At 35.4% G+C, this 11,965-nt stretch overlaps 1 protein-coding gene across 1 annotated transcript; it reads right to left on the bottom strand.

The window, feature by feature from the left end:
- Window positions 1-4,395: 4,395 nt before the first annotated feature.
- Window positions 4,396-11,663, bottom strand: LOC7471871 (auxin response factor 6). Its single transcript, XM_024581015.2, has 15 exons — window positions 10,984-11,663; window positions 10,689-10,902; window positions 10,065-10,177; window positions 9,732-9,830; window positions 9,593-9,649; window positions 9,352-9,507; window positions 9,125-9,209; window positions 8,434-8,524; window positions 7,891-8,055; window positions 7,692-7,814; window positions 7,218-7,293; window positions 6,911-7,058; window positions 5,622-6,772; window positions 5,236-5,426; window positions 4,396-4,894 (listed from the first exon to the last, which is right to left on the bottom strand). The coding sequence occupies exons 2-15, from the start codon at window positions 10,729-10,731 to the stop codon at window positions 4,687-4,689; spliced, it is 2,706 nt and encodes a 901-aa protein (XP_024436783.2). The 5' UTR covers window positions 10,732-10,902; window positions 10,984-11,663; the 3' UTR covers window positions 4,396-4,686.
- Window positions 11,664-11,965: the final 302 nt, after the last annotated feature.

Genomic DNA, 11,965 nt, shown 5'->3' with positions numbered 1-11,965 from the left:
AAATTGAACAGGCAGCCCAACAGAGATGCCACGTTAAGAATTTGTTGAGTGGAGTGGAGGGGCGTATAAATCCAAATAAAAAATAAAAAACAATTACTAGATTAAGAAGTAGAGGGACGAACTTTTTTGTTAACCCGACAAACATCACATAATATCATATTAAAAGAAGCTAAATTGCTTTAGATAACATTAGTTATGTGACCATGCTTTGCAGCTTGTTGGATATATGTTTTGGCAAAAAAAAAAAATTATATATATATATAAGCTCTTTAAATTTTTATTTTTTTATTTTAATTATAAATTAAAAAGCCTATGAGAATTATTTGTGTCAATGAATGCAAAAAAAAATAAAGTGTTAGCATGTTTATTCAATTCGTCTAATTGCAAGTTGAATAATTTTTTTCCAACGCAAAAGAATTAATATGTAGATATTATTAACGATTTTTTAACATCAAGCAAAAAATATAATCATGGATCACAAAGTTGACTTTTACATATAATAAAATATAATAAAGATCATATACATTAATAAAAATATGTAAGATTTCAAACTAATTTTTAACATAGCTGAAAAATAAACAATGTTATAATTGCTACAGTGAAACATCATTTTCTTAGTTTATGTAGAATAAATTTTCAAAAACAAAAAGTGTAAAGAAAAAAATTAAAAAAACATATTACAAAAGAACAAAAAAATGATATAAATATGCCAAGTGTAAAGAAAAAAAATCCAAAAAAAAGTGTAAAGGAAAAAAACTAAGAAACATTAAAATCATGAATTTGGTATGTAGGTTATAAATTAAAAAAAAACAATATTAAGTATGCAGGCTGCTCCAATGTGTTTTTTTACATGAAAAATTAAAAGTATCATTTAAAAAGTCTATACAATTATCTAACTAAATAAATTGATAATCATTTATGTAAATAAAAAAAATTGTTAACAATAATCAAGAAAAAAATTATAAAGACGAGATATTTACTCAATTATGTTTACTAAATTTTTTTATTTAAATAAATAAAAGATAAACTCATCGTAAAAAACTCATGCTTAAGTGATAAATACAAACAAAAATAACTAAATAAACCCAATCATAAAAAAAAAATTAAAAAAGGCCGAACACATAAAAAAATATAAGAAATGGATAGTTGTTGATATATATATATATATATCTCTCTCTCTCTCTCTCTCTCTCACACACACACACACACATATATATATAATCCTTGAGTGAACCCGGCCAACCCAAATGAACAAATCAAACATATGACCCAAGACATAAAATTGGGATGACCTCATAAATAACAAAGCAAAAAAAGTATTGCCAAAAACAATATTTGAAAAAAAAATGCTTTAAAAAAAAACTAAAGTCAACCCGGGTTAATCTTTTATATTTATGACTCGAGTCATGAGAACAGAGTGACTCCATTAAAAGCAAGCATGAAAAAAATAAAGAAGCAAAAATCTAAACTAAACAAATATTGAGGGATGAAATTGAAGGGAAAAAATCAATAAAAAAAACAACGCAAAACAAAACAAATAGAAATTAAAATAATTAGGACTAAATTCAACATAAAAACCAACTGAAATTAAATGTTAAGGCAAAATTTAAATGAAATTAAATGTTTAGGGATGAAATTGAAAAAAAAATCAATTAAGAAAATAATTAAAAAATAACAATATTGGCACCAAACTTGACATAAAAATTCAATGAAAAGAAATAATTAAGGATGGAATTGAAGAAAAACAAATAAATCAAGAAAATAATTGAAAACTAAAAAAATAGCAATTAAAAGAATGAGGGCTAAATTTTATAACAAAAAAAACTAACAAAATCAAATAACCAGGGATGAAATCAAAAATAAAACCAATTAAAAACAATTAACGTAAATAAAACAATTGTAATTAAGAGAAGAATGATTAATCAAAAGAAAAAATAAATTGAAGGGTTGATATAATTTTTTGCATGGCTAGAATATAATTTGAGGAAGAAAGAGAAAGAAAAGAAAGAAAAGCCAATTGGAACCAAATTAGACCTCACTACTATACACGTACCACCTAGAAAGAAAGATGACATCGAGATACATCAAATGATACGGCGGAAGCTTGATTTCAACTACCGTTATTAGTTGCACGCGTCACTAGAAAGCAGCAGAGCAGGTAATGCGTGTGAGGCACGCGTCAACAACCTTCACTATATTTGTACCAAATAAAAAATACCCCTGTGACTGAACAAAAATAACAAAAAAAAAACCCTTATAAAATTACAACCAAGCCCTTAGGCTAAGGCTAAAAAACTTAAATGACAAGGATAATAGAATAATTCAATTGCTCATGACATTATGAAAAAACAAAAATTTTCCTAGACTAAATAACAATAATAAATCCAATGACACCAAAATCATAATTATTGATATTCTAAATTTGTCCATCTTATTCCTTTCCCTCTTCTTTTATATTTAATGACTTTCTCAATTTCTCTAGACATTAAAGGGCTAAAACATTGAAAAAATAATTATGGACTAAAACATGAAAAGCTAAAAAAAAAGGGATCAAATATGAAAAAATAAAACTTGAGGGACCAAATTATGCATTTATACACCATTTGAAAAACAAACAGGTGAAAAGGTTTAGCTTTTTTAAAATTTCAATTTGATCCTTAATTTTTTAATTTTAGTTTGAAGAACAACATAAAATTAATTTTTGTAAATTAGTCTCTTATTCAACGTTGAAATTCAGTGGCAAATCAGTCACGCGAGAACACTGAATTTGATGAAGATAACAACATATAAAACTATATCAACATAACTTGTAAGGACTTAGTTAAAAATAAATGAAGTTTAGTGATCAAAATGAAAAAAGATAAAAATTTAAGGGAAAAAAAAGAAAAACACTTGTCATTTATTGGCCGTCCAAATTTGACCACTCGAAAACTTTTCCTCTCCTCTTTTTATCGAGGCAACTTTCTCTCTCTTCTCTAAACATTGAGGGATTAAAATGAAAAAATAAAATAAAATTATGGACTGAAACATAAAAAGCCTAAAGGGAAGGGACCAAATATGAAAAAAGTAAAACTTGAGGGATCAAATTGAACATTTCTGCACCCGTTGAACAATAAACGAATGAAAAGGTTTAGATTCTCTTAAAAGTCAATTTTGGTCCTTGATATTTCAATTTTAGTTTTGAGAATAACATAAGATTAATTTTGTAAAATTGGTCTCTAATTCCATGTTAGATTACTGCACGACAAATCAAACACTAGAGAACATGCAATATGATGCCGATAATAACAAATAAAACCATGTCAACATAAGTTTTAAAGATTTAATTAAAAATAAATGAAGCTTAGTGATTAAATAAAAGGAGATAAAAGTTTTGAGGGAAAGAATCGGAAAAAAAACTACTCATCCACAGCATATGAGCAACATTTTTCTAAAATCTTTCTGTTTATTTATTAATGCTAATGCTAATAATAAGGCGAAATCAATTAACTGGTCATGCAAGGCATAAAATAGTTTGAGCTACAATTTCAGCCAGCCGGAGACTCAACAAAAGAAAGCCACGGCGAAGAACATCTCACATACGCTGAAGGGAAAATGAGATAAAAGTGGCTTCTTTTTTTTTATCATGTTGGAGCTTCACAGTTCACAGGGCAAAGCGCAAGTCCCATCAATGTTTGCTTGAGGCATTGCGCAAGCCAAGAGGGAGAAAGGACAGCCCTCCTTCCCCTACCCAAAATCTAAAAGTAAAGGGCCTCTGAGAGGGTTGTTGGATTGCCAACCCTACATCTTATCGCTACTATTATTGATGATAGTGCCCTTCCTTGTCACCTTTCCATCCCTCAGGAAAGTCCAATCTGCACTCAATGCCCCACAACATGCATCGCAGAAACTCAAACCTGTAATCCCACCATTATTCAGTGTCCCACAAGAAAAAGAAAGGGAAAGGGAAGCCCTTTTTCTCCTCTCCTTTCCCTTTCACTTGTTGAACATCGTCCTATGCAGAAACTGATAAAATTAGGTTATATGGATGAGGAAGTCAGGGATGGCACGTGCTTCACTAGTCAAATTCTTGTCGACAATTTACTGTGCTTTTCTCAAGTTTAAACACTTCGCCAACAGTTTGATAATCTCAGATAACCTCAGATAACCTACCCCACTACGTACGCCGGACAGTTAACAGTTCCCTCATGGACCTTCATTATCCGGTGGCTATAACACAGAGCTGAGGTGGGTTTGGCTGAGGCACGTGACGGTATCAGCACCTACAAGATGAGCTGCTAGTCATCTCCCTATCACGACAGAAAAGTCCAAGCTACAACACAGAAAAATCACGTCCATTCTACAGTAAAATTTAGCTCATAATAAATGGACTGCAAGATAACAAAAGCAGACAGCTGAGCTTACAAATATATTTGTCTCCTATTATCAACTGTTGGCATTCAAATTTCAATAGCTTAGAAACGAGGAACATTATCTTCTAGTTACAATAATAGCTTAGAAACGAGGAACATTATCTTCTAGTTACAATAATAGCTTTAGAAACTAGGAGAAGTATCTTCTAATCACATTACAACAATAGCTTACATTAAAACTTAAGCTAGATTAGGCTTGCCCCTTTCACTTCTGAAACTGAAAGATTTGGAAGGAATGCTAATATTACAGAAGAGATTGTGGTATCTTAACTGCTTAAATTTCTCGGCAGTCCAAAGACCCCACAGAAGTTATAGCATTGCTCAAATTTTGTGAATCCTGCCGGTTTACATAGTCATCACAGCTGCCATTGGAAAGCCTCTGAATTGGGACACTGTTCAGAAGCTCTAAACCTCGTTTGCCCATTTGCTGTACTTCTTGCGGTGAGAGTATTTTGATGCACCACACGCTGTTTACAAATTCCCTGTGATAAGAAGGTAACAAAATTGATCGGAATTTGGCTGGTTAACAGGAAAACGATGGATAGAAATTCCCACATGAAGGGCATATTCAGCATGCGTATGTATTCATTTCATGATGGTCATATACACAGAACAAAATCTGACCTTTCAAAGCTTGTTCACGATGATATGAGACATTTTCTTCTTGTTCTTCTACTCTTTTAAATATTTCACAATTATCATAGCTAAAACTTTTAGATTAGATGCTTTCAATGATTTTAGTTTTGTTTTGTTTTAGGAAAATTAACAAAGAAATTTTGCATGTATCAGACCACTTAGCCAAAAGTAAAAGTGAGAAACTCACGGCCAGGGGCCATCACCAAGGAGAAGAACATCATTCTCCCGGTCGATGAATACAAGCTGCCAGCCTGATCTCAGGGGGTCCTCCAGTTGGCCTTCAAGGCCAAACATGAATGCAAGCTCACTTCGCAACTCATTGTAGTTGCTGAATTTGGTTATATCCAGTGACCTACCAAAGGACCCTGACTTGTAAACCTGTAAACAATTACACTGTCAACATCCATGATAGCACTTGCTTGAGGCTTCTAGAAGATTGCATTCATAATGGAGAAACAATTGAATCTAAGAACACACCAAAAATATGAAAGCTAAACATACAAGTGTTCCATACATCCCACCACAAAGCATCAGGAAACGAAAATCAACTAAAATCAGAAAATGGGAAGTTACCTTAACAAAGGTTCTAGATGGTGGATTTCCTTGGCCCACATTTTCCATGGACTGGAGGAAACCTGATTCATCAATGCAACTTGAAGGTGCCATTGCTGGATTAAGAGAGAAATTGGTGCCTGCAATACTCATGTAATTAGAAGAGAAAGGTACAGTTGTTGAATCACTATCACTTCCAACTCCCCTGAGGCTTGACAATCCATTCTGCATTAGAAGAGAAGAGGGCTCTATACTGACACCAAATAGAAGATGGCTTTGTGGATCAGTGCCACCATCCTGCTCTGTTGGACATTCTCTGCCAGGAAAGGGCAGCAAGGAAACAGAGCTAGGAGAGATGCTTGTCTGAGGTGGCCCCAGCTGCTCCACTTGGCTCATCATGCATTGAGGAGCTACAGAGGAGATAAGAGGTTCAACAGCAGCTCGCTTCGAGGGCCAGCCAGAGGATGTTGTCAAGGGGTTTGTTCTAGGAAAATTGAACAAATGAGATGTTTCGTCCTGGGGAAATGAGCCCAAAAGACTTTGCATGGGAGAAACAACAGGGCTTGTCACGAGGTTCCCATTTGAGTCAGAAAAACTGTGTTGCTGACACAGTGAAATTGCTTGCAATGGTGGCGTCAGGGATTGAGTAGCTGAAGCATATTGAGATATTGCAGAGACAACATTTGGGATCTGTTGGTCAGCCAGATGCTGTTGTTGCAGAAGTGGCTGCTGCTGCTCTGGACTGTCAAGTGAGTGCTGATGCTGCAGTTGATGAATAAGGTGTGACCGAGTTGGAGTCTGAGACTGAGGCTGAGACTGATGTTTATTTTCTTGAACACCTTGAAGAAAGGCCTGTTGAGAAGGAGACTGCTGCAACATAAGCGGCTGCATTAAAGCAGCATTCCTGATTGGGAGATTCTGGTGTTGCTGGAATTGCAAAAGGGATGCAGCTGATGATTTAGAAGGATCAAGAGCCCTCATCTCCTGAAACGCAGCAGTAGCCATAGTTTGGTAGACATCATTTTGCAAACCTAGCATGGAAGTATCAACTCTTGGCTGCATCCATGGTGCAACACCCATTCCCTGAAGGTTCAGAGATTGAATTCCACGGTCTCCATCTCCTCTTAGCCACATAAGAGAAGAGTTCATTCCCAGATCATCATCCTTGATGCCTAAATCCAATAGACAAGGCAAAGTAAAGTGAAAGGTTAAAATATGAAAGAGAAGAAAAATCATGAAGTACTCTAAAATTAGAGTTTATATGATAGAACCATCCATCAAAGCCCTTAAGATGGTGTAGAGAAGCTTGCCGTGGAAAGAGTGTAGTCCTGGTGTCCATGGCCGCTTGAGCCTTAGGGGAAATGTAGATGGATACATTGGGAAAGTTGTTAGTGGTTCAATCTCCCATAGAGAAACTCTTGGTTGCCTCTCCCCAGCTGTAGACTCATCCCAGCCAACCTGCACTCACATTCTCTATCAGTATTAAGATGCAGTCTTGGAGAACACAGCAAGTAAATCTTTGAAAGCAGATTTGGCAAGAGAAAATTTCTTCTTGCACTGTGCTTTTATTTTATTAAAAAATAAATAGTATCAGTGTCACTGATTGTCTGCGCATACCTTGACTGAGCGCCAAAGTGAATTTGGCCATCTAGCAACATCTAAGTCACTTATGCCAGTTATCGTACCCATGTACCTGGATAATAAACAACTGTCAGATGTCTTCATTGAAACAAAAACAAAATGCATCTTCAAAAGAATTCATAGCAATAAGAAAGAAAACAAAACAATAGAAGAAGAGAGCTAGAAATTACAGAGCCTGTTATTGATCAACTGTGATGTGACAAATCATGGTAAGAGAGAGACATATAATGTCTTCTCACTCTAATCAATTGTAATGTGACAATAAACCATCTAATGAAATACCAGGCAAAGATTTGTTATGTTGTGGATCTGCTGTCACACTTAGGCAATAATCAGTTACGAGGACTTTTCTCACTCCAGTGGCCAACAAAATGTCAAGAAAATGAAACCCAATCACACAATAATCATAACTATCATATGTGAATATGCCAAAAAAAGTTTGGAGCCTACCGACGGACACTTGATTCTTCAGTTTCAAACAGCATCCTAAAGCGCATGCCAACAGACACTCGAGTATAATAAACAGCTTTAAGATATTTAGCCAACGGTATGACGAATTCTGATGGACTAGCCCTGAATAAGAGAGGTGACAAAAATTTTAGAGGGCGGATAAGTAATTTAAAATTTCCTTTCACTTGCACAATCATACCTTGGATTGTAAAATATTGTAAAACGGCTATTTGTTGCAGCTGCATGAGCTGCAGCAGCAAGAAGGCCCAAGTGCATGCTATCACTAGATAAGACTGATGAAGGCATCACAGTTTGAGGTCGAGTAGCACGCTTAATGCCAAGTAGTAGCTGATTCTTTTCATTCCTGATGAATATAAATCCACTTCAATTGAAAACTGACAAGATCCATAGTTTATAGAAAATCATATACATATAATTTAAAGAGCAAGGAAGTTCTTAAAAAAAGCCACATCAAGCACTACATATAATAACATCCAATGTCGACTCTGGTGACCCAAGCTTATTTTACCAGATTGCCCGCGCATTAAGCTCCTTATCTAGACATTGTGTCATGTACATTACTAGGAATTCCAAGAGAGTGCACAAACTATGTAGGCTAAGATGATCAGGATGTGTTTTCTGGCCATGGTGTCACCAAGTTCAGATGCACTACAACAAACCTAAAAATGAACAATATAGAGTCGAACAAGTATAAAAGAAGTGGAACCAGCCAACAGCATACCAGATGAAAAGCACTGAATCCCCAGCAATAAGTCTTTTAGCACTCACAAACACACTCCACCCTGTTGTAAGAAGGTGTCTTTTTGGCTGGCCTGATTAAAGAAAAGTCAGGAACTGTTAAGAAAGCAACTGTAATTCACGAGTAACTCCTTTTTTGGCTTCAATTGTCGAAAAAGCATAGAATCATCTTATATCCTACATTGCATTCAACTAGCATCATTCCAATAAGAAACAAAATTTCAACAAACAATTAATTATGACTATTTATTATGGTTCTTTGATAATCTAAGTCTAAAAGCTCTAAAAATATAGTTTACATCACCAGTTCAGGCAAAGAATAAGTTTTATGGAGAATAATGTAGACTAGCAGGTAAATAACATAGAGAACAACAGACCCAAAAAAAATTGAGTCAAGGAAGAGAGGAATATAGATTAGCCTGTCAGTTAATGAGTGACAAGCATAAAGAAATAACGAGTTTGAAAGATAATGATTCAAAAAAATAATGCCACTTAGTTTCAGTTCTTTTAGCATCAGATACAAAGTTTATTGGCCTGTTCATCACATGTATTAAACCCAATCAATTAAAACAACTAAATGAAGATGAGACCACACTGGATACACTTAGACTGGCATCAAGAATATCACAGTGCTCGATTAACAAAAGTTGAGCTAAAAAATAACAAGAACTAACCGCGAAAGATGTGTCTGAATTTCCATTCATTATCATGTAGATCCCTAGCAATCAACTCTTGAGCTGGAGGTTGCTGAGAAAAATCCTGCAAGTAAATGGTAGACGGAAATTGATGGTCACATTCCATTGTTGGATTGAATATTTACCATGTCAGAAATTTCACATGTGAGGGACATTGGAGAACTGAAAATTGATGGTCACATTCCATGGTCAGATTGAATATTTACCAGTGGAGGGAAAACTTTCTCAGCTGCCCGCCGAGGGACAGAGAATCCTCCATGAGTACTTGTATCGCTAGCAGTCAAAGTCTTACAAAAATAATTGGTTGGCTGTTTGCTAGGGGTGCCCAAATCTGCTGGAAGGTAGGCATCCTTTTGCTCTTGCTGCAGAACAAGGTCAATTGAGCATGTAATGCTACTCATATAGAGTAATCTAAAAGAACTAATGAAAAATGCAATAAAAACATACTGGACTTAGTGGCTGCAAGGTCAATTGTGCATAAACTTCATCCGTCTCGACATCTGCCTGAAATTGAGAAATCTTTTGAGCCTTCAAGAAAGGAGGGAATATTCAGAACCAGAAACTAACAAAGTAAAGCAAGTCTTACATGCATGGTCACGTTGTGAAGCTGACAGATAAGTTGCGGAGGCAAGCTTGGGTAGTTTGGAATCCGGGCATCCACTTCCTTGTTCGTTGAAGCAGCAACCTACATACAAGGACACTGAGATATAAAAGAAACAAAGCAAGAAGAGTCGCCGACTGTCATAACTCGACATAGAATATGGCTTTGTCTAAACTAAGAAACAGCAGGAAAAGTCATTTCTCAGATGATTATTTGAAGGCTATATTCACCTTCTACCAAAACGTAATTACTAATCAACAATAAAGGAATCTGATCCGTAGGTACAGAGAAGCAGGCTAAAATCAGAGCTCTGCTTACCTGCTCACTATGACCTTGAGCGAAATAAACAACACGGCTTCCAACAGCAGGTAGAGAAACAAGAGGACCCGCACATGCGTGCCATAGTTCAGAATTCAGCACCCGCTTCTCCCCTACAAAATCCATTCCAGAGAAATGTCATAAAATTACATGAAAAACTGCATTTTCGGTGAAGAAAATTTAAAATATGGCCACCAATTAGCTAGAATGAAGTAGCCAAGAATGCTGATCCAGGGCTTTGAAAAAAAAAATTCACTTTTCAGAAACCAAGGAAAACATTAAAATAAATAACCAAAAGAAAAGGGAAAAGGAAGTAGTAAATACAACAAGGTGAACCACTGGATATGATATCGAGAAAATTGAGGAAAAGAAAAACACAAAAGGAAAAGGTTCAAAACAGGGATACAAAGTAAGGTCTCTAAACATAGGACAAGAAAAATACAGAATCAAAGAAGAAGAAGAAGAAGAAGAAGAAAAGGTTGAAAAGCTTAATCCAGGTTTGTGTACGGATTATATTGACCAAGCATGCTAAGGTTTTCCAGGATCTCATTTACACAGCCACCAAAACTATACCCGAAGCAAAAAAGAAATGAGGATTCCTCAAATAATAATCAATACACATACCTTCCTGGGTTTGTGGATTAAAAGAAGCCGAAGAGTGCCTCATTAAGGCAGAGAGAGGGAGATTCAATAACACAATCCCAACAAGCTTAGACCCACAACCCAACCCAATTAAAGATCCACAACAAAAACAATCTTCACTAATTTCTTCCTTTCACACAATGACAATACCATGTCTTCTTCTTCTTCTTCTTCTTCTTCACCTTTTCCTTTCCCTCTTCAAAAAAAAATCACGAAAAACTCTTTAGCCATCAAAGACAGGTTCATTTGGAAGATAAGTAAAGCAAAGATTACGGACCCAGTTTTTAAATCCTCAACCGAAGCCGGTTTTGCTAAAAAACACAATCGATTTCAGCCTCATCCGCTTCTTCCAACTCCCAAGTTTGTTATGCCACAAAATCCCGCTGTTGTGCTTCTTGTTTAAGCTAGTAGATCTTAGTTGAATGCCACTAAATTTGAGTTTGGTAAAAAGAACCCAGATCTTTTACACCAAAATAACTATAACTATAAACTGATAAGTGAGAGCCCAACATTTTCACAGCTAACACACCACTCCACCCTGCTTCAAGCAGCTATATACCACTTGCTATATTGACAACATCCTAACAGAATCGCTCACTGTCCTATTCTATTCTATCTGTATGAATAAATAAGGAGAAGAAGAGGATTTATGGGGAGAGGTCAGTTTTGCCAGTAATGGATGCTACAGGACGTGCTGAGCTGCTGATGCTTCTTCTGGTTTTATCTATAGGGGTGTGTGTTTTTCCCCTTCTTTGGGTGGAGGGGGTCGATCAACGAAGAGGACAGCATACAACCGCCATTAATTTTTATACTTGAGCATGAAAAAAGGCTAGGCAAGCCAGGACCCTCCTCAGCCCTCCGTGCACAGAGAAAGAGGGTGTCTTAGATTTTTTATTAGCTAGAGAAAGAGAGAGTTGGATATCATCATCTAGCGAGTGAATTATACATATTTTGCCTATCAACTCTTGAGGCAGTACCAGACTATTTGGATTGTCCCTACTCCTAACCCATACGTCGACAGATACATGTTCATAATAATAATAATATTAATACGTTGACAGCTACCGTGTTGACCAATCCATTAAACTTTTTTATTATTATTATTATTTTCTTCCGAGCATTCGAAAATTTATCTACGAGTGGTTTTGTTAAAATTTATCTATTATTTATTTTATAGATTTCATTGATACGAGTCTCACAAATCTTAAAATTAATAAAGATTTATATAATTATTAATTTCAGAACATGTAAAATTAGTC

This window comes from Populus trichocarpa, chromosome 11, assembly GCF_000002775.5.
Source record: "Populus trichocarpa isolate Nisqually-1 chromosome 11, P.trichocarpa_v4.1, whole genome shotgun sequence".
Classification (NCBI taxonomy): domain Eukaryota; kingdom Viridiplantae; phylum Streptophyta; class Magnoliopsida; order Malpighiales; family Salicaceae; genus Populus; species Populus trichocarpa.
This window is presented reverse-complemented; position numbering and strand designations above follow the sequence as displayed.